The 23,040-nt window shown below is 39.5% G+C and overlaps 1 protein-coding gene across 8 annotated transcripts in view; it reads left to right on the plus strand.

Annotated features, from left to right (window-relative positions):
* The window catches only part of prpf39 (PRP39 pre-mRNA processing factor 39 homolog (yeast)), a 60,359-nt gene that overhangs the window by 32,986 nt on the left and 4,333 nt on the right, over positions 1-23,040 (plus strand). For 5 of the 8 annotated variants that reach the window (XM_048537335.2, XM_048537339.2, XM_048537336.2 and 2 more), the window contains exons 7-12: positions 7,128-7,235; positions 15,527-15,691; positions 16,772-16,898; positions 17,101-17,369; positions 19,135-19,319; positions 20,721-20,795. In XM_048537335.2, coding sequence (XP_048393292.1) covers positions 7,128-7,235; positions 15,527-15,691; positions 16,772-16,898; positions 17,101-17,369; positions 19,135-19,319; positions 20,721-20,795 — 929 coding nt within the window. Of the gene's footprint in view, positions 1-7,127; positions 7,236-15,526; positions 15,692-16,771; positions 16,899-17,100; positions 17,370-18,741; positions 18,825-18,930; positions 19,026-19,134; positions 19,320-20,720; positions 20,796-23,040 lie in introns of those variants that run through there. The other 3 variants (XM_048537340.2, XM_048537341.2, XM_048537338.2) reach the window with 3 other exon arrangements.

Raw genomic sequence — 23,040 nt, forward strand, 5'->3', positions numbered from 1 at the left:
AATGGCTTGAGCCCTATTTGTGAAGTTGCCAACAAGGCCAAACTTATAACATAGTGAACTATAGGAATCCCTGTGTGCATTCTAACCAGTGAAGGTAGGTTTATGGTAGACTCCTGGTTTCCTGTAATATATACTTGTGCTAATTGAGTTCAACATTCATAAATTGAGTGAAACTAGAGGACGTAGAGTTTAACAATGGGCTCCTTGCTCAGCAGGAATGCATTTATACAAGAAAACTATCGATTAAAAAATTCATACCAGATATTCAAGCCAAAACGCCTCTAATTTGATATAAAAATCACAAGTTTGCAAAGACTGAAACAAAACAGAACATAGAATATAATACAGAAATGAAAAATAGATGAACCACACCTATCTTACTGCTGTCACTTTGACACAGTACACAGTAATGTTGTGACAGCAGAAGGATTCTGTGAAGAGAAATAGGTAGTGAATGGCCAAAAAGGATTGCAAAATGCGCAGAAATAGCTGATGTGTAATGTGGCAAAATGTGGAATAGAATAGTTCAGTTTGACAGGTGGAAATGAGCAGCACATTATTTATAGTGATTACAGAACTTTGTTCAGTGGATCTTGGTGTATTGGCACTTGAATTGCGAAAGATAATTATACAAGTGTGCTACGTATGAAGGGAGGTGGAATGTTTTTCTTTATTGCAATGGGAAAGGAATATAGAAGTAAGTTGTAACAATTGGTGAGACCACATGGATGCTGTGTGCACTTTTGGTCCCAGGTTAAAAGATGTCATTGCATTTGAAGGTATTGTATATTTCCTCTTACTTTGAAGAGGAATTCCCGAATTGTAGTGGTTTTGAAAATCAGGAACTTTCCTGAATGGCACTGTTGACCATATCCAGGGATTTGGATAATGCGCTAAAAGGCTAGCATTTAAAATATTACACAGACTGCAGCCGATATACATTCATCGAAGGTGCAAATACCCAATGAGAAAGGTGACAAAATAAGTTTAAAGTTTGTATTCTGTCAAAGGAATTGGAAGCTGGTGTCTGGTAAGCCTGAAGATTGGGAGTAATTTAGATAGCAAAGCATGACCAAGGAACTGACTGAATGCAAGCTCATGAGAAACAAAAGTGGACTGCAGCTTTTAATTATATTTAAAGGTAAATATTAGTTAGAAGAAATCTCCTCCATTAGAGATGGACATACTAAAATTTATGGTGGACAGTAGTAAAAGATACAGAAAATGTCCCAGAAATACAAGGCAATTGGAGATTTGGATAACAACTGAAAGAAATTAATATTAGTAAAGATGTAATATTTGACATTAGCTGTGTGGAAGGTTAACAATTCCCTGGACCAAGTTAACACTGTCGCAATGTGTCAAAAGATGTCACTTTTGAGTTTGTGGATGTCCTGTTGGTTATCTTCCTGAATTCTTTGTTTCTGGAAAAAGCTCCTGCAGCCTGGAAAGCAGCAAATCTAACCTCACTATTTGGAAAAGGAGGGTAGGAAAATGAAGTGCAGAGTTGTTAGTTTAATGTTAGTAGGAGAATGTTAGAATTTATAATAATGGATATAACAACTGGGCACTCTAAAAATGATGGTTCAGCTGCACAGAGTAAATGTCGACTTAAGAAATCCCTTACGAAAAACTTCTTGGAGTTTTTTTTAAACTGTTACTTTCAACATGAATAAAGGAGATGAGCACAATGCAATTGTTGTCGCTTTTCAAAAAAGCCTTTGACAATGTCCTACGTGAGAGACTGAGAAGAAAGCTAAACACACCTGGAATCCAAAGTAACCTTCCAAGTTGGGTCAAAATTGAAGGAGACAGCATGATGGTAGAAGGCTGTTAATGTGACTCATTCAATGACTTAACTCTCATGTCGGTGTCTGGTCCCTTTATTTACAATGTATATAAATGATGTTGAGGAAATGTTGGTGGGGATGATAAGTTTGTAGATGACAAAGATTGAGGTGGATATTAGTGAGGAAATGGTCACAGACTATAGGGTACTGCAGGCAGATTGCCCAGTTGAACAGATGGAACTTAATCCAATGAGTGAGAGGTGATACTCTTTTGGAAGAAGTAACAAGCCAAGGTAGTACTGTGAATCATAGAATATCTACAATACAGAGGCTATTTGACCCATTGAGTCTGCACTGATGTGCAGCATCTCATCTAGACCTCGTTCCCCACGCTATCCCCATAGCCCTGCATTTACCATGGCTTAGCTAACTAGCCCACGCATCCCTGGATACTACAGACAATTTATCATGGCCATTCTGTCTCAACTGGGTATCTTTTGAAGTGTGTGAGGAAACTAAAGCACCCAGTGGAAACCCACACTATAGGGAGAAAGTGCAAACTCCATGCAGACAGCCACCTGGGTCCCTACTGCTTTGAGGCAGCAGTGCGAACCACTGAGGCACCAGTGAATGGCAGGACAGTAAGAAATGCAGAAACCTTGGGGTGCTTGTCCACTGATCCCTGAAGATGGAAGGGAAGGTTAATAAGATAGTTAAAGAAGGCACACGGAATATTTGCTTTTATTGTGTTGTGCCACAGATTATGAGCAAAGAGGTTGTGTTGGAGCTGTATAAAATTTTGCTTATACCATAGCTGGAGTACAGTGCAGTTCTGGTCATTGCATTGTAGGAAGAATGTCATTGCAGAGCAGATTGGCCTAGGATCTTGCCTGAGATGGGACTGTTTAGCTATGCAGAGAGGGTGGATAAACTCAGATTGTTTTCTTTGGAGCAGAGAAAGTAGAGAGGGGACCTGATTGAAGTATATAAGATTGAGGGGCTTTAGTTGAAGGATCCATAACAAAGCATAATTTTATGGTGTAAAGCAGGTTTAGAGCTGATTTAAGGAAAGTTTTTTCACTATTATGTTTGGAATCTGGGACTCCTTGCGTGGGAGGGTAGTTAAGGCAGGAAACCTCAACATTTTAACAAGGCTGAGATGAGCATTTGAATAGTTTGTCAGTCAGCTGAAGGCCCTTTTCTGAACTATGATTCTGAAGTCAGTGGCTGTGGTGTATTTGAAGTTTTAGACTTAAAGTACCACACGAGGTCACTAAACATGTAGAGTGTTTTGAATAGTATACTAATATCAAGCATTGGGATAATACACTAAACATTTTGGTTAATGTTAGAGGTTTTCTTTTAATACGTGAATAAGCAGACTGCAACTGTCAGACTTCGAGGTAGAGAGAACTTTTTTTCATGTCATGGAGAGTTAGGTACTGAAGACTGTACAGCAATGCAGAGTTACAGGACAGTCGAAAGCTTAACTTTCTCCAGAAATCTCATCTTCCTGAGCTGCAGGCTTTATTCTTCTTTTAATGTTTAAGTAACATGCACTTATTTTACTGACGAGGGCAAAAATGTGACTAGGTTTGACTAAGTTAGCAGTTTAAGAACTGGTGGGGGGGGGGGGAGGTTGTACACTTGGGACACTTCCTTTTTAATGTTCTATCTTTCATATAGCCTTTTTACCTTCCTGGTACTGAATTTTCTTGAACCTCCTACAACATGCTAATTTCTTCCACAGTTAACAAAGCAGAAACACTATTTTTGAAACAAGGGTCACTTGAGAGGATGGCACACTTACTATTGAGTTTACTGCTAGGCCTACAGCTGTTCACAATGTGAAATTTGGATCTGGGAAAGAATTGTGACATTTCTAGTATTTACTGATGTGACGCAAAATAGGTGGGAATGCAAGTTGAGGAAGATACAAAGAGGCTTCAAGGGATTTTGATGGGCTAAATAGGCAAAAACCTGTGAAATGGAAGTAAAGGCCATGTGATTTTGTTTTTGGACTTTTTAAAATGGTGAGCCGAAATGAGACAACTTTTGTAAAACCAGTGGTTTGAAGGATTGCTCTGTTTTGGAAAGCAAGTTACCTGATATTCAAGTGTAGCTATTTGAACAAGCAGTAATTGAAGTTTCAGTTGCAGATGAATTGAAGCTGAGGTGCTGTGTTCTGGTGTAGCTCCCTAATAACAAAATGTGATTTTTGGCTAGTAACCAGTTATAGATGGTACAAGTCTTTTGCCTGTCTCTGGTGTAATAGATTCTTGGATAACTGGAGAACTTTGGGCTGGGAACTAGGTAGTGATTTGATCCCCACAGCTGTTTTTGTTCTCTGCAGTTGAAATCTACTTTAAAACATAAAAATTCAATTCAACTTTCTTTCAGTTTCCTTTTAATAACCCAAATGTGTCAGAAGTGAGAGAGCTACCTAAATCAGTAGTAATGTTCAGACAGAGACAACTGAAGAACAGTTCTAACCAACAAAAAAAATCATGGTCATCTCAGCAACCCATGAATGAGAACCGTTGAGCTGCTTTCTAGCTTTCCTCTGCCAAGAACCGAATTTCCCTCTGTTCCTGTTTGTGTGCATGCGTGTGTGTGAGACACGCTACGTGCCATAGACGTTATAAGCGTCCACCCGTAACCGGGGCCTGGTTACCTTGTACTACATAGCAATCCTTGTAAGGACAGAAACATGGTCTGTGCTTTCCATCGACCTGTGTCTGGAAAGCAGCTAAATTGGGGAATACAGTTTTTGAGAAGGTTTGTTGCTCATTTTGTGGGTGAGGTTGTAGACTGGTGCAGTGAGCAAATGTGTTTGAGTGCAGACATTTTGTCACCCTGTTAGGTAACATCGTCAGTGCGCCTCCAGTGAAGCTTTGGTGTTCTGTCCCGCTTGTTATGTATAGGCATAGGCTTGCTGAGGTAGTCGGCATTACTTCCGGTTCTGTTTTGCAGTGGTTTGTATATTGGGTCCAGTTTGATGGAGTTCCGGTTGGAACGCTAGGCCTCCAGGAATTCCCAGGATACATGAACATCAACTAGCCACCAAGGGACGTGACCACTTCTCACTGGTCTCAATATACGCAGACAAAGAAGAACACTTTTTCACACAGAGGGTGGTGTGTGTGTATAGAATGATCTGCCAGATAAAGTGATAGATGCAGGTACAGTTCTGACATTACAAAGACATTTGGATAGGTACATGAATAGAAAAGGTTTAGAGGTATATAGGCCAAATGCAGACAAGTGGAACTGGTCTGGCTTGGGAACATGGTTGGCATGGATTGGTTGGATCAGTGTGGAAACAGACTGACTCTCTGACATGTTTCTCCTATTAATACTGATTTTCTACAGTTACTCCCTCTCACTAGACTGCATTCCCCAAAGTTTTTAAGATGTTACTTGCGTCTTCTGTGAAAACAGAGCCAAAATGTGTATTTAATTGTTCTCAACTATAGCTTCTGCTGTTTTTCACTGTAAGGACTTGATTTGTCTTCAGTAATCCTTACAGATAGTGTAGAAGCTTTGGCCATTGGTTTATATGTTCCTCCTGTTTTCTACCTTCTAATGGATCCTTTTGTCCTCCTTCAAAACTTGAACTTCTCTCAATCCTCCAATCTCTTTTGACCATTTGGTAAGCCCCATTCTTGTATCTGACTTTCCTTTTCCACCGTAGGCTAACTTTCCTGTTATATTCCTGTGCCAGATAGGAATGAACAGTAGGTGCATTTCCTCCATGTTCTCTTTAGATATTTGCCATTGCTTACCCACCATCATCACTTTGAGTAAGCACAGTCAGCTTGTGCCTCATAACATGGAAGTTTCCTGTATTTAGATTCAGGGCCAGAGTCTTAATCAGCTGTGTCACACTTAACCTTTAGTGAATTCAGTCATTGTGGTTGTGCTTCCCCAAGGGTTCTCTCAACTTCATTTAACAATAATGTTTTCTTATTACACAATACCCAGCCTAGGATGTCCTGTTACTAATTAGTTCCTAAACATCCTGATCCAGAAAACCAGCTTGCAAATACACCAGGATTTTTTTCCTCCTGCAGGATTGCTACTGATTTGACGTGCCCAATCTATATGCAGATTAGAGTTTCTTAAATTACAGCCGTACCTTTTATTGCTTGTGTCTCCTACTTCTATTTAGTGCCTTCCCTGATCGTACCATCTGTATGCAAACCCCACGGTCAGTTTCTGCACCTGAGTTTCTAAGATACGCTCAAAAGCTTCCATAAGAGCTGATTTCCTCTTTAACCAGCAATGCTACCTCTCCTCCCTTCCTTTGTCATTCCTAAAGCTGGGGCTGCAGCCATGGCTCCATAAACTAACTGTAATTATATTATTTATGTGGATAATGCTGAATGCATTAAGATACAAGGCCTTGAGGCAGCTCTCTCTAGTCCTGTTTGCAGTACCTTGCCCTGATATTATTCAGTTTTTTGCTCTCATTTTCTGTCCATCATTTACCTTATTTCTCAAGGCGTCTTTGATTTCTTTGCTCGTTTCCCTCTCCTGTCTCCCTGTATAGGTCCTCTTAACCCTGACTTTTTAGTTTGAATCCTCCCACCACACAAGCAAATACACCTATTTGAACATTTGTCCACTCCTACCTTGGTGCAACCTGTCCAGCTTCTTCTGGCCCCACCTCCCCTGAGTCAGTCCCAATGCCCCAGGAATCTGAAACACTCCTTGCACCATCGCTTATTTGATGCCATTCAATTTCTATTCTGTCCACCCTTAGTGCTAGACAATAAATGCTGGCCGCCAGCCAGCTACACCCATATCCCACAAGTGAGTAATAAATTAATCCTAAGAGCTATGTCTAGAGGTTCTCTTTTTAGCTTGCTTCCTAACTGTCTATATTCTGCTTTTAAGGGACCTTGTCCCTCTTTGTCTCTTATATGCTTCGTTACTTGTTTCGATTTGACTTTGGCTTTTTCTCTTTCTACTTGTTTCCCTTGTCTTTTGTTTATCTTTTAATCTTATTTTCTTTTTGAGCATGTCTGTCGTTACTCTCCTTTTTGGACTTTTCCACTCACCCCAGCTTGTCATCCTGACACCCTCATTTCTAATTCTTTTCGGTCTCTCCCACTTGCAACATTGAATTTCTTTTCTTGAAAAAAACTCAGAGGCTAGTCTTCCCAATATGCTTCTGCTGGCTGTAAAAGAACTATCCATTTGTCCTGTAATACAGCTAATTCTGTCTTATGTCTGTTGGGATGTTGAATTTTTTTGCTGTTCACATTCTTGTTTGGTTTCACACAGTCATTACTTTTGTTATTACTTCTCTTTGATTTGGTTTTGTTCTTTCAGATTGTTTCTGAAATAGAAAATATGCGTCACAGAATAATTGAAGTCCGTCAGGAAATATATAATCATAATGAGAATGAAGTTAGCAGACGATGGTCTTTTGAGGAAGGGGTAAGTATTAAAAGGAAATTCAATGTAGAAATTCTAAAAAGGAAAATCCTGTCATATGCTATTTGTTTGTAAGACTCATTATTGCACAACACAGGCATGAACTTGAGGCAAAATATATACATGGTTTTGTTTCCCTTAAGATATAACTGAACATCAGTCAGTGAAATAGTCCCATTTGTTTTCCAATTTATACCTACAAACTCTTGAGATTGTAATTAGAATTTTGAGTGGATAATCCCAGATTCTCCCAACTCTCCATGTAATGAAACTCCTCATCTCTGGTGTCAGTCTGATAAAACCACCTGTATACCCCCTGTAAGTTCTGTATTCTTCCTGAAGTATGGTCTTAACCAGTGATTTTATGACTTTTTTTGGCATAACACCTTATCAATAGCCATGCACTTTCACAACTCACCCTACTGCTTTCAAGATGTATAAATATGTGCTCCCAGCAACCCTAGCCTCTGCACCCTTTTTCAAATTATCATTTGAATTTACTTTTTAGTGGCCCAGACTACTGCTTTAGGGAAGTGAGTGCAAATCCTATTAATGTGAATTCAATTAATAGATCTGGGCATGGAACTATTGGAATTTTGTAACAAAATCAACTTTTGGTTTACTAACGTCCTTCTAAGGAAAGAACAGCCCTATTTGCTGGGTGTGGCCAACATGTGACTCCACATGTTCAACAATGTCATTGATTTGTTTAAATGCACCCAGAAACTGCTCAATGAATTACTCGTGTTGAACCACTACAAAGTCTAAGGAATAAAACTAGAATCATAGAATTCCTGCAGTGTAGAAGCAGGCCATTCAGCCCATTGAGTCCACACTGACCTTCTAAAGAGCATCCCACCCAGACCTTCACCCCTACCCTATCCCCATAATCCTGCATTTTCCATAGTCAGTCCACCCCTAACTTGCACTTCTTTGGACCACCTAGCATCAGTTTGGGCACTGAAAACTGCAACAGTAAACCCAGCCCTTTTGCCACTGCAAATTTGCCCCTTCCTAGCATTTGGGGATTTGTGGCAAAATTGGGAGTACTGTCTCAAATTAGTCAAACGGTATCCTGACATTGCTGTGAGGGATAATGCCACGAGTATGACAATCACCCGGACAGCAATGTCACCCACCAGAACAAACCTATCAGAGGGTGACCGCAAAGTAATATGCAGTTTGGAAGGATAATAAAGTATGAAGCTGGATGAACACAGCAGGCCAAGCAGCATTTCAGGAGCACAAAAGCTGATGTTTCGGGCCTAGACCCTTCATCAGAGAGGGGGATGGGGTGAGGGTTCTGGAATAAATAGGGAGAGAGGGGGAGGCGGACCGAAGATGGAGAGAAAAGAAGATAGGTGGGGAGGGGATAGGCCAGTCCAGGGAAGACGGACAGGTCAAGGAGGTGGGATGAGGTTAGTAGGTAGGAGATGGAGGTGCAGCTTGAGGTGGGAGGAAGGGATGGGTGAGAGGAAGAACAGTGTGTGGAGGCAGAGACAGGCTGGACTGGTTTTGGGATGCAGTGGGTAGAGGGGAAGAGCTGGGCTGGTTGTGTGGTGCAGTGGGGGGAGGGGACGAACTAGGCTGGTTTTGGGATGCGGTGGGGGCAGGGGAGATTTTGAAGCTGGTGAAGTCCACATTGATACCATTGGGCTGCAGGGTTCCCAAGCGGAATATGAGTTGCTGTTCCTGCAACCTTCGGGTGGCATCGTTGTAGCACTGTTGTAGCACTGCAGGAGGCCCATGATGGACGTGTCATCTCTCGTTAGCTTTTGTGCTCCTGAGATGCTGCTTGGCCTGCTGTGTTCATCCAGCTTCACACTTTATTATCTTGGATTCTCCAGCATCTGCAGTTCCCATTATCTCTGATGCAGTTTGGAAGGAATTGTCTTGAGAGTCTTTTGACATTGACTCTGGATCTTATGAAACAACATGCACCATGTTAAAAATAAGGAAGGGAGTCCCCTGTGTCTAATCATCAGCCCGCTTGGAAATATATGAATTAGCAGTTGGATTAGGGCAATTGACCTCCATTCTGATCTGCTATTCAAGAACATCATGGCTAATCTGATTGTGTCCTCCATTGTTGTTCTTGGTCAAGAATCTACTTCTGCCTTCAAAGTATTCAACGACTTTGCTTTCACTACTCTGGAGAAGGTTTGAGAAGACCTATGTCCCTCAAGAAAAAAGTCCTTCTCATCTCTGTCTCCCTTGGCTGATGAATTAGTGCTCCTTATTGAACATTATTTTGAGGAAGCATTCAATGAGGCGAGGACATAAAATATACTCTGGTTGGGAAACTTCAAGTCTATCCCCAATTGTGGCTTAGTAAACGGTGGCTAATAGTTAGTGAGCAAGATGAATCCTATGGAAGCTGTCTAATATACTAGGTCTACCACAGGTATTGAGGGAAATTAACAGGCAAGAAATGCACTTTTCCTGTTCCTCGCCAATCTAAAATATACTCATGCCAGATGCATCTGTCCATGTTAGAATTAATAGAAATGACCACAAGATCCACGCAGAGACAAAACCAAGTTTTCAGAATGAAGTTATACTCCGCCGTGTTATTTGGCCCTACTGCTACTGGTTTAGGAACGAATCTGATAACTCGAACTGTCACCCCTGAGATGCTGTGGGCCATCAGCAGCAGTAGGCATTCAAGTGCAGTCTATAGCTCCATGTCCATGGCCTACCTGTCCTCATTCTCTCATTATGGTAAGCTGGGGCTCTGTCCTAGCCCAATGAGGAGGCCAGGAAGGCATGACTGAAGCAACACCAGGTATACTGAAAATTAGGTGTCTACTTGGTGAAGATACAGAATGGGGCACCTTGCATTGCTGAACTGTGGAGGCAGAATATGTTTAAAAAGTGCTAAGCCTTCAAGCTTTTAATGGATCCGATCTAAGCTCTGCAGTCCTGCTGCTTAAAGCCGTGAATGGTAGTTGACAGGTAAACAGCCAACAGGAAGCGGAGAATCCGCAAAAATAATCATCCTACATTACGTGAAAGACCAAAACATTGGTGCATAAGACAAGGCTGAACCATTTGCAAGCATCGGCAGCCAGAGGTGCTGAGTGGATCATCCATTTCTGATCCTTCTCTGTGTCATGAATGCCAGTCTTCAACCAATACGATTCACTCCTGTGCTATCAGGAAATGGCCAAACGTACTGGATACTGCACTGGGAATATTCTCCAACTGGTGCTCCAAACATTGTTGCCATTAGCTGAGCTATTTCAGTATAACTACAGCACTAGCATCTACTCAGCAATATGAAAAATTGCCGGATATTTCCTGTCCATAAAAAACAGGTTAAATCTGACCCATTTAATAACTGCATTATGAGCAGAGTGATGGAAGAGGTTGTTGACAAGTTGCTCATTAATAACCTTGCTGGAGTATTGTTTGTGTTCTGCCAGGGCAACTCAGGTCCTGCGCTCATTACAGCCTTGATTCAAACATAAACAAAAGAGCTGAATTCCAGAGGTGAAGTCATTACTTCTTTGGTGGTTAAATTATTGGAGAGGCTTCTGAGAGAGAGAGAGTAATACTGATTATTTGGAAAAGCACAGTTTGATTAGAATTAGCCAGCATGGCTTTGAGAGGGGCAGGTCATACCTCAAGCCTTATTGAATTTTTTGAGGATGTGACAAAACGCATTGATGAAAGTAGAGCAGTGAATGTAGTGCATGTGGATTTTAGCAAGACATTTGATAAGGTTCCTCATGGTAGGCTTGTTCATTAAGTAAGGAGGAATGGGATTGAGGGAAATTTGGCTGTCTTGATACAAAACTAGCTCTCCAGTAGAAGACGGGGTGGTAATGGAAGGAAAGTTTTCAGCCTGGAGCTCGGTGACCAGTGGTGGTCCGCAGGGATCTGTTCTGGCTCCTCTGCCCTTTGTGACCTTTATAATTGACTTGGATGAGGAAGTGGAAGGGTGGGTTAGCAAGTTTGCTGATGACACGAAGGTTGATGGAGTTGTGGATAGTGTGGAGAACTGTTGTAGGTTGCAACAGGACATTGACAGGATGCAGAGCTGGGGAAAAGTGGCAGATGGAATGCGACCCAAACAAATGTGAAGTGATTCACTTTGGAAGGATGAATTTGAATGCAGAATACAGGGTTAATGGCAGGATTCTGGGCAGTGAGGAGGAACAGAGGGATTGGGGAGTTCACATCCGTAGATCCCTCAAAGTTACCCAAGTTGATAGGTTGTAAAGAAGGCATATGGTGTGTTGGCTTTCATCGGTAGGGGAATTCAGTTGGAGTCATGTGGTCATGCTGAAGCTCCATAAAACTCTGGTTAGACCACACTTGGAATAGTGCTCAGTTCTGGTCACCTCATTATAGGAAAGATGTGGAAGCCTTAGGGAGGGTGCAGAGGAGATTTACCAGGATGCTGCCCAGACTGGAGGGCAGGTCTTATGAGGAAAGGTTGAGAGAGCTGGGGCTTTTCTCCTTGGAGCGAAGAAGGATGAGAGGTAACTTGATAGAAGTGTACAAGAATGGATAAGGGTATAGATAGGGTGGATAATCAGATTTTTTCCTCGGGTGGAAATGACTATTACAAGGGGGCATAATTTTAAGGTAATTGGAGGAAGGTATAGGGGCGATGTCAGAGGTAAGCTCTTTACACAGAGTGGTGGGTGTGTGCAGCGTGTGCCGGTAGTGGGATCAAATACTTTAGAGACTTTGAAGCGACTCTTGGATAGGCACATGGAGGACAGTAAAATGTGGGGTATGCAGGGTTAATTGATTTGAGCAGGATAATAGCTGTGCACAACATAGTGGGCTGAAGAGACTGTACTGTGCTGTACTGTTCTACGTTCTAAGTGACTGCCCTTGTTATTAAAGCAGTATTTGTTTAAGGATGTGCCAGGACATCACTGCAGGAGTTCGTCAGGTTAGGACTGAAGGCATTCATTGCTGTCCATCCACCAGACCATAGTAGAACTGCTTTCTCATTAGAGATGACTGGTGGTAGTATAATGTGATAGTCACCATACCTCGGCCAAGAGACATGGTTGAGAAGGTGGGACCTTCTTAGTACCCTCAACTGGTGCAAAAATTGAACCTTTTGGCATCACTGCATCACAAAGCAGCATCCAGCCAACTGAGCTAACTGACCCCTTGCTGACATTATCCAGCTTTGTTAATGACTTTTTCCTCCTTCATGAAGTCAAAGGTAGGGATGTTCTTGCATTCTGCAGTGTTCAACATCAGCAGTCCATGTCCTGGTCTTGATGAATATGGAAAATATTTAGTAAGTGATAAATAACAGTTGTGCTATACAAGTGCCAAGCAGTGATTGACTGTCTTGCAAACAAAAGACATTGTTACTATCTCCCATAATGTTTAATTACCATCATTACAACTGAATTTCCACAGTATTAACATCATGGATATTACCATTGGCCAGAAATTTTGCTGAATTGGCAATGTAAATGCAATGCCAGGAGAGAAGTTCAGAGGTTAGGAATTTTGAAGCAGATAATTTTCCTCCTGTTTTCCTTGTGGCAATCCGTGTGCATGGCACAAGTCTGGAATGTAATGGAATCTCTGTAGTTATCCTGATGGATGCAGTTCCAAAACACTCAAGCTTGACACCATCAGGTCACGGTAACCAGCTTGATGAGCACCACATCCACAACCTTCAACATTTATTTCCTTCACTGCATCTAATGACAGCAGTGCATGCCATCTACAAGTTCCACTGCAACGACACACCAAAGCTACTTTGACATGTGTCATGACTTTTACGCACAGATGCATGGGATCACAATAGCATGAAGGTTCCCTTCCAAGTGACACATTATCTTGATTTGAAACTGTAGTGCTATTGCATCAAAATCTTGGAACACCTATCCTTGATTGAACTGTAGATATACCTACACCCAAGAACTGTAGCACTTTAAGAAAGCTGCTCACCACTAACTTTGAGGTTGGGCTAGCTAGCAACACACTTACAAATAAATGAAAAGGTTATGGTAGCTTCATGTTCTTCCCACATATGACTTTACCATTCCCCGCTTTAAAGTGCACCTATTTATTTATCCTTCTATAATTTGCTATCCTGCTCATTATTTACTGTATTTTGAAACATAGTATTGTCTGTCAACTTGTATATTATTCTCCCTACAACCGTGTTTCTCCAGATGAGAATTGATTTTTGTCCTTGTCCAGGATTGTTATCTTTCACACCTCTGACCTGTAGTTACTAAGTTTATCCTTCGTCCCTTTCAGTAGCAGGGAAGTTTTCCAGAGGATCAGGACAAGATGGTCAGAGTTAGTAACGAGTTCTGTAAAGCAGTTTAGTGAATCAAGGTTCTGTCATCATTTCGTTTTATGCAAGAAGGATCAGCTCATTCAGACCCTATCTGATTCTCCTGTCCCGTTACTTTTTAAAGTATTTTAATTGCTGATACATTTTTACTCAATGCGTTGCTGCATTTCATAAACTTAACATGCTGTCAATTCAATTAATAATGAGCATGTAAATCCAGTTTACACAACATGAAGGCAGCAATTTTGAGTCGGTGGGGGGGTGTGTTGGGGAAGCAAAACAGTTTAATAGCTCAGTACAATTTTTTTGGATGTTATCTGACAGAGTACTGATTATGCCAGAATTCGTGTGGACTTTTGTATTTGAAGAAATTGCAGAGACTCTTGAGAATTTCCACAGTTCTAAACAAAGGAAAATAACATAAAAAGTCTGGGGGTCATATGTTACTTTGTCTCAGACAAAATGATGAGATCAAGAATGGAAATTATAAGTTATTTAGTTTGTCAGAATCAATCTGCACATAATTTTAATCGTCATCCTATTTGAAATCCTTTAAATAATACTTTTCCTTAAAAAAGTGGGTAATTAGTGGCCTCAGTAGACTATGGCCTTTCAGTTAAATACTAATAAAATCACATTACCTGAGAGTAAAGACAGTCACTTAGAGAATTAATGGGAATGAATTTGGCCACAGAGTGGGTGGAAGCCAGATGGTGAAAAACATTTTGGATAGAATGATGCTGTATAAATATTGAATTTGGGGCCCATTCCTAGTCTGGCGATGGTCAGTTAGCTTGGTTGAATGGCTGGTCAATGACAGAGTAACACCTAACAGTCTGGGTTCAATTCCTATACTGACTCAGGTTACCATGAAGGGCTTTCCTCCTTGGGCTTTTCTTGCCTGAGATGTGGTAACCCTCAAGTTAAACTACTACCTGTTGCACGCTGACACACACACTATCAGAATGCAGCCCTATGGTCCTCTGGAACCGTACATGTATCTAATTTGGACTTGGATATTGACTATTACAGCTTCCTGGTGATATCAACTATCAGAGCAATTGTGAAAAAAAGAACATAGATGGATAAATAACTAGTTGATGCAGATTTTTTTTATCTACTATTTTATTTGGTGCTTCCAAAAATAAGTTATTCTTTGAATCTGGAAGCACAGAATTGAAAAGTGAAAAACAGTTTGGAGAGAGTCTTTCGATTCGCAGTTTGGGAAAGTACACTAATACAGATGTTTTGTCTGCATTGAAAATTAAATCAGCCAGTAATTTGAATTAAACTGTACATGAAGAATTAGTATTTTGATAGCACCTTTTACAGCCTGAGCATATATCAAAGTGCTTTAGGACTAGTAAGAACAAATCTTGAAGTCGTCCGTTTTAGATATTAACAGAGGAATTAACATTGGCCAAGACACTTTCCCTCCGTATACAAGAGTACATTGACCTGAGGGTAGATGTGGCCTTAATCTACGAGCCCATCTTTGATCTGGAAGGCTACACCTCTAACAATTCAACACCCGACACCACAACCTAATTTCAAACGTGCCGTGAAGCCATAGGCTCCTGATACTTGGGCAAGTGATTCCATTGAGCTGATGCACTAAATTGTAAAATTCAAATATTTTTGATGCAAGAGATAAGTTGTGAATAACAAGTTGAAGATTATCTGCACTATTTTGAAAATGGTGCAAAAGGTGTGGTATAGATTTGGCAGAGATTGCTGCTGAGTTACACTGTTGGAAAAAGCTATATAGATTTAGGGATTTTGTTGTTAGAATGTTAATTTGAACACACCCACACATCTATGAAAGGATAAGCAAGTTGCTTTCTGGTTTCCATTTATCAACAGGGTGCTATTGACCAATTTTAGTGGCTATTAGGGAATATTTATACTAGGTTTAGAATTTGAGATTTGAATTTTAGCATTTGAGATTTGTTTCTACATGAAAAGTGTCTGGTAAAGGACTTAATTTATTTGCCTTCTGTGACAGATTAAACGGCCTTACTTTCACGTAAAACCATTGGAAAAAATACAGCTAAAAAACTGGAAAGATTATCTTGACTTTGAAATAGAAAATGGAACTCTTGAACGTGTGGTGGTTTTGTTTGAGAGGTGTCTTGTTGCTTGTGCCCTTTATGAAGACTTCTGGATAAAGGCAAGTAGTATTGAAACCTTAAACGGTACATTTTTAAACTTGGTATGCGAAGGTCTGAGTCTGTAGATTTGTGTATTTTATAGCTCAAAGTATTAGACAGTAATGTGACTTAAAAGAATTTTCATGATAGCCCAAAAGCTGTGATGCCAGTTAGTGTTGGACCCTGAATGCTGACGTGAAGTTTGACTTGATCTCTGCTGTAAAAACCAGAAGAACTGTAGATTCTGTAATCAAGAAACAAAAAACAGAAGTTGCCAGAAAAATTCAGTATCTGTGAAGAGAAATCATAGTTAACGTTTAGGGTGCAGTGACCTTTCAGTTCTGAGGAAGGGTCACCGGCCACAAATGGTTGACTCTGATTTATCTTCATAAATACTGCCAGACCTGCTGAACTTTTCCAGCACTGTTGTTGTTTCTGATCTCTGTTGCCAGAGTCATACTGTATAGAAATAGAACCTTCGGTCCAACCAGTCAATGCCAAACATAATCCCAAACTGATGGGTGCCACCTGCCTGCTCCTGGCCCACATCTTGCCAAACCTTTCCTATTCATGTACTTATCCAAAAGATTTTTAAATGTAATTGTACCCACATCCGCCACTTTCTTAGTAAGTTCATTCCACACACAAACCACATTACATGCAAAAAACAATTTTCTCCTTGTCTTTTTAAAATCTGTCTCTTCTTGCCTGTTGCAGAATCATTCTCCGCTTCAAACAACTAGTACAGTCAATAATTTGAGGTTATTCAAGTTATTATTTATGACATGTTTACAAAAGTACAAAGAAGTACTTTAAGGTCATTGTCCAAGAAATCCAATTTTCAGTTCCCAAGAGCCAGTTAGTTAGTGTTGGAGCAAATTTTCAGTCTGCTGCCTTTACAGACCAAAATATTACAAACATCCACTGAGCTCAATCACTTGTTCATATCTTTATCTATCCCTGAGTGAATCCCAATTAAAGCTTTAATTAAACACAATTGACTTATAGTTGACATCTAAATCTGAGTAAAAATGATTTGGCAATCTGTGTAATCTGGTCAATAACGTGTTAGAATGAATGTTTGTGTTTTTAAATTTCAGTATGCTAAATACATGGAAAACCACAGTAGTGAAGCTGTGCGACATGTGTACAGCAGAGCATGTACAGTTCATCTATCAAAGAAACCCATGGTTCATTTACTTTGGGCAGCTTTTGAGGAACAGCAAGGTAAATCACGTATAAATCAAAATCATCTGCTTAATTCTGTTTGATTTAATTCATTAATGATTTGTTTGAAATAGATGTAGATTTAAAGTCTTTAAAGTGGGGCAAATTGACTTATAGAAATTCAGTCCCTAAGTTTGACTTTAATAGTCATTATGTGTGAAATATTGATTTCATTTAATTTGCATTTTTTATTCTCTTCCAGGGAACATTAACGAAGCTAGAAGAATCTTGAAAATGCTGGAGGAATCTATATCAGGGTTAGCCATGGTCCGCTTAAGACGAGTAAGCTTAGAACGCCGCCATGGAAATATGGATGAAGCAGAATTTCTGCTTCAGGATGCAATTAAAAACAGCAAAACGCCCAACGAAGCATCTTTCTATGCTGTGAAGTTGGCTCGTCTTTTATTCAAAGTAGAGAAAAGCCTTCCTAAGGCCAGGAAGGTCCTACTAGAAGCAATAGACTTTGATAAGGTATGATGGATATTATCGCATGTAAATTTCAGCATTAAAATGACTTCTGTAAACTTTGCTAGTAAAGCAGAGAAACATATCTGCAATCTTGTCGTTAAAGAGCAGCTTGTTATTTCTCTTAACATTGTATCTATTTTGTATTCAAATAAAGTTTTTAAAATGTTGATTTTTTTTTCAATTAACCTTTTAATTGTGAGGCTAAGTTTCATTAAATCACAGTGGCTGCTGAGCACTTTTAACTAATTCCAGATGAAAATTGCTGGTAAATCATCTACCAGACAGATTCACCTTTTGAAAGTAACTGTGTTCATTCAGTTCGCTCGTTCATTCTTTGCACCATCCCCTACCTATACTTTAAGGCTGTTTCACTAACAAAGTGGCAGCGAAACAACTGTATTCATTTTTTTTCCCTCAAACTTGAAGTGATTCATTTTGTACAGTTGTGTAATAGAGCCGTAATAAGTCAATGGGTTTAAATTAACTTAGAGGAATGTTGCCCAGTTTGATTATAGGGCCAACCAGTTGTTTTGCTTTCATCTGTTTATATAGTGAGATAAACAGCTCCATTTCTGAATTACTTCTGTAACAGGGTGGATTTGATATTACTTTTGACATGTATATTCTGTTTTATTCATTACCCTTGACCTCCCCTACCCCATCTGCCATCCCCTTATCTCTGGTTCAGTGAAGTGAATGATGTACATTTCAAATTCAGCAGCATAGGTCTTAGGCCTTTTAATATATTCGGTACAATATTGTATGTTGGAGTAACAAAAGAAGTATGACGTACAACTCAATCATTATGAATATGACTTTTTTAAAACTAATTTTTCAGTGCTATTTAAATCCCTGTGAGCATTTATCATCTCAACTCAAGATTGCATGTTTGATACTATGGGAATTGTTAATCTTTAATTAGGTCAGAGAAATGTTGTTGAGCCTTTTTCAAACTTGTAATGTACTTTCAAAAGTTGCCTATTTATAGACTTGCTGGGTGCATTTTTCACAGTTCCAATTTCCTTATCAGCAAGTCACAAGCTTGCAAATGTTGCAGCTTTTAAATTTTGAAAACCTATCACTGTGTGACACTTTAAGTTTCTGAAAGTTGGGTGTTTAGTTTTCTTTAACTGTAGTTAATAATTCTTAAAATTTGATTCCTAAGAAAAGGTTCTACTCTGTGCAAAGTTTATTGTCTATTGGTGGCTAGATGAAACAAGAGATCGATTAAAAAATATTGTTTTGCATTAGTAAAGTGCTTCAGTATATAAATGAATTATTCCTTTATGAATATTGTACAAACTCTTCATGAACAACTTTGTGGGCAGTTCAAACCAAACTATTTTTCACTCTCGTCATTGCTGTGTATTTTCAGATTACCTTCTACAATAATTTGACTCACTGGGACAGCTCTAATGGCTTTATTCTACTACCATATACCATGCTGTATTCAGCTGGGTATGTTCTCTTACTCCCATCCTGTGACAAAAAAAATTGTCACTAATTCAGGATATGTGGTTTTCAAGGAAAAATGCTGATTTTTATTTTCCCTCCCATTCTCCAGGCTGTCTAAGACGAGTGCAACTCATCCAAGGAAGCCCAAGTGCAAATTGTTGTCAAGACTGGGAATCTGACTTGGGAGCTCACCAATTAAATGTAGTCAGTTAGTTTCTATGAAATGAGTAAAACATTGCCAACTTTTTACTAGGTAGTATTATTTGGTTTGTAAGCATTTGGATGATTGTCTTATTTATTTTGTGATTTTTAGGAAAGCACCAAACTATATCTAAATCTTTTGGAACTTGAATACAATTCAGATCTCAAACTGAATGAAGAAAACATTCTGAATGCTTTTGATAAAGCAATAAGTAGCTCAATGGCTATAGAAACGAGGATAGCCTTCTCCCAGCGGAAAGTTGAATTTTTGGAAGACTTTGGCTCTAATGTTAAAAGGTATCTTCTTTGCATTTTGACAGTATTTTGTTTAGTTCATGAAACTGTCGAGGACAACCTGGCTTGTGTGTCCCCAGTTGGCCTTCAGAGGGTGGCAGTGGGCTGCAGCCCTTAACAACTGCAGGAAAAACACAGCAAATCTGGCAGCATCTGTGAAGGAGAAAAGAGTTAATGTTTCAGGTCCTGTGACACTTCCTCGGACCTTCCTCAATTCTGAGGAAGGGTCACCGGATCCGAAACGTTAACTGTTTTCTCCTTCGTGGATGCTGCCAGATCTACTGAGCTTTTCCAGCAGCTTTGCTTTTGTTCCTGATTTACAGCGTCCGCCGTTCTTTCAGTTTTTACTTAACTGCAGTCTTGGAGCTGTTGGTTCACCCATAGTGAAATTAGAACAGGGGTTCAAATAATTTGACCTAAAAACACATATTGATGGATAATTGCAATCCCAGAAATGAAAACAAATTGGAGAAACTGGGTCTGACAGCAGCTGTGGAGCAGAAGCAGAGTCAATGTTTAGGATCCAGTGACTAGCCTTCAGAAGTGATTTGTAGCCCGGAAAGGGGTGGTATTTATGCTGAAAACAGGTTCGGGGAAGGGGTAAGTGACAGAGCCCAGAGAGAGCGAATACATTGAGTAGACAAAGGAAAGTTTAATGGTGAGCTAGGGAGAAAGAAAAGTTGCTGATGGAGACCATTTAGTGGGTGAAACTGCATCTTCCGTCCCATTTTCACCCACTAATGGTCCCCAGTTGCAGCTTTCCTTTCTCCTGGTTCACTGTTATCCATTCCTTTCTGATCAACTGCTGTCCTCTGTCTAGGCTCTGTCTCTGCCTATTGTTTACTTTTCCCCCCTCCCTGTGTTGTGTCTCACTTCTCCCACCCCCTGTCTTCAGCATATGTACTACTTTTTTCTAGCTACAGTCAAATGTGAAGAAGGGTCCCTGGACTCTAAACATTTGACTCAGCTTCCTCTCCACAGAAGCTGCCAGACATGCTGACTTTGTTTCCCTCTGGCAATTTGTTTTTGTTTCAGATTTCCAGCATCTTAAAGTTCTTTGTTTGCTTGTTACAAGTAAGCCTACTTTATATTAATTAAATTTGGAATGTTGCTTTGTCAGATGGGATGAAATTTGTATATGTTGGTAATTTGGGGGCAGAATAATCATTGAATGTGATTGATAAAAGCTGCAGAAATGTGAAAGTCAGCATCCCTTTCAAATAACTAACTTAATCATTTTTCTCCTGTCTTAAACAGTTCGAATTCTTGTTTTTAAATGAAACTGTACTGATAGGACAAATGCTATTTCAGGTGATCCACTATGATGTAATAATTTGCTAAAACATGCACAGAAATATATTGACAATCCTTGAAAACTGCCATTAATTGTTTTCTGTATCCTAGACTCATGGTGGCTTATGATGATCATCAACAACTTTTAAAAGAGCAGGAGTCATCTAAAAGAAAGGCAGAAAATGGGCAAGTTTTGTTTATTGTACTCAAGTTGATTGAATTTTGAATTTTGTTCTGGTAAAAGGCTATTCTTCATGGAAAACCTCCTGAATGAGTCTTCTCTTGTGCGCAGCCCTTTACAAAATTTAGTTTTGTTGCTTGCAGCCAAACATGTGACTAATTGATCCATATATAACAGCACGATCTGGATTGTCAGCAGACTGCCAAAGTGTCAGGACACCAATTCAATTAGGTGAATTTTATATATACATACACACAAAAACAGAAAGTGCTGGAAAAGCTCAGCAGGTGTGGCAGTAAGTGAAGAGAGCAATCAGAGTTAAGGTTTCGGGTCCATTGACCCTTCCAAAGAGCTAGTCGGAGGAAGGGTGACCGCACGCAAAACATTAACTCTGATTTCTCCCAGCTGATACTGCCAGACCTGCTGAACTTTTCAGTTTCTGTTTTTGTTTCTGATTTCCAGCATCAGCTATTCTTTCTATATACATTTGAGTCATAAAATATATGAATAAATAACTATATGGTAGTCAAATGTTTATCTGATTCAGATAATTCATCAAAAAGGGGGAACTGCTCAGCTTTACTCATGTGGCTCACTGTATAGAGAAGGGAGCAAGCCATTTAGGCCTTCAAAGTAGTTTCTGTCATTCAGCTAGCTGACCTGCAGCCGAAGTTTCTCTGCCTGCCTTGTTCCACCAGAAATTGCATTAACAGAGATGTGAGATGATATTTTTAACTAATCTGGGATCTGAAGGGTGCAGGGAGTGGAATTGAAATGATAGGTAGACCATTAGCCTAAAATAACAGAGCAGCCTCAAGGGGCTGAATGGTGGTTTCTGCCTATTTCTCTGCATGTGCATTGTTTTTCTTGTTTTGTCAGTAAAAACATTTAGCTTTTTCTGAATTTAATTTTTTTTATACATGTTTAGGATCTTTGTGCACTTTTTGAGAAGTATAGTCTGTTGAGGTGATGATTAGAGTCTGACATTATGATTTTTTAAAAATTGATATTTTCTAATATGAAACTGAAATGTTGCTCTAGAAGGATATTTTGTTGAAGCTTTCATCTTGCATTCATCAGGACAGTCCACAAATCAATGTACATATATTAATACACAGGGCACCGTTATAGAGTTATACAGCATGGAAACAAACCCTTCAGTCCAACCAGTTCATGACAAACATAATCCCAATTTAAATTAGTCCCACCTACCTGCTCTTGGCCCATATACCTCTCAAACAATGTTGTAACTATGTCTACATCCTCCACTTCCTCTGGAAATTCACTCCACACGTGAACCACCATCTGTGTTTTTTAAAAAATTGCCCCTCGTGTATTATGTATCTGAACCCCTAGGTTCAACTGTTCTACAACTTTGTCCGAGGCCCTATCATTAATTTTATAAGTCCTGCCCCTGTTTGTCTTATGAAATGCAATCCCTCCAATTTTTCCAAATTGAACTGCCTTTTTGGAGCCCATTGATCCATTTGATCAAGGTCCCTTTGTAATCTTAGAAAACTTTTCTCTTAAAGAGCTGTACACATACTGAACTTGTTTCAACACAAACCAAAAAATGGTTTACATTGTCTCAGGCCAATTGAGCCTTGACCGAAGGAGTCAGCTTGCCTGGTTTAAAGATGAAACAGAGTGGCAGCTAACTGTGGGTCCTCACCTAACTGCTTTTTTGCGATAAAGCCTTTACCAATCAGAGTGCACTTGCGAATGAATCAAACATTTTTGCATACAATGTAAGTGTTTTCCTTTTTGGTATTTCTTGCAAATTGTACTGATTTGAGTGCAAGATGAGAAGTTCCAACAAGACATCTTTTTCAGCCATACTCAAATTTATTTTTCATATAACTTCAGGTGGGAGTAGGAACAATAGTTTGTACTACAGCAATTTTCATTGAAACTTTCACCATTGCAGAATTGGGCAGTAGCGCAACTTTTTAAAGACATTTAGAAAAGTACATGAATCGGAAAGGTTTAGAGACATGGCCAAACGCAGGCAAATTTTGTATGAATAAAATGCTGCTGCAGAGTTGAATTGAAGTTCTAACTTTACCATTTATTGATGTTAAATATATGTCTAGTTTTATTACCATAGAGCATTCCTCATAATTTAAATTAATCTTATTTAAAGATTTTTCAATTTATTTTGTCAACAATATGATTCTCCCAAATTTTCTCAACAAAAGTCTTCCTTCTTCAATAACATGCTCTAGAATGAAGTATTTTAATGTGTATTTA

The sequence above is a fragment of the Stegostoma tigrinum genome, chromosome 10 (assembly GCF_030684315.1).
Source record: "Stegostoma tigrinum isolate sSteTig4 chromosome 10, sSteTig4.hap1, whole genome shotgun sequence".
Taxonomy (NCBI): Eukaryota; Metazoa; Chordata; class Chondrichthyes; order Orectolobiformes; family Stegostomatidae; genus Stegostoma; species Stegostoma tigrinum.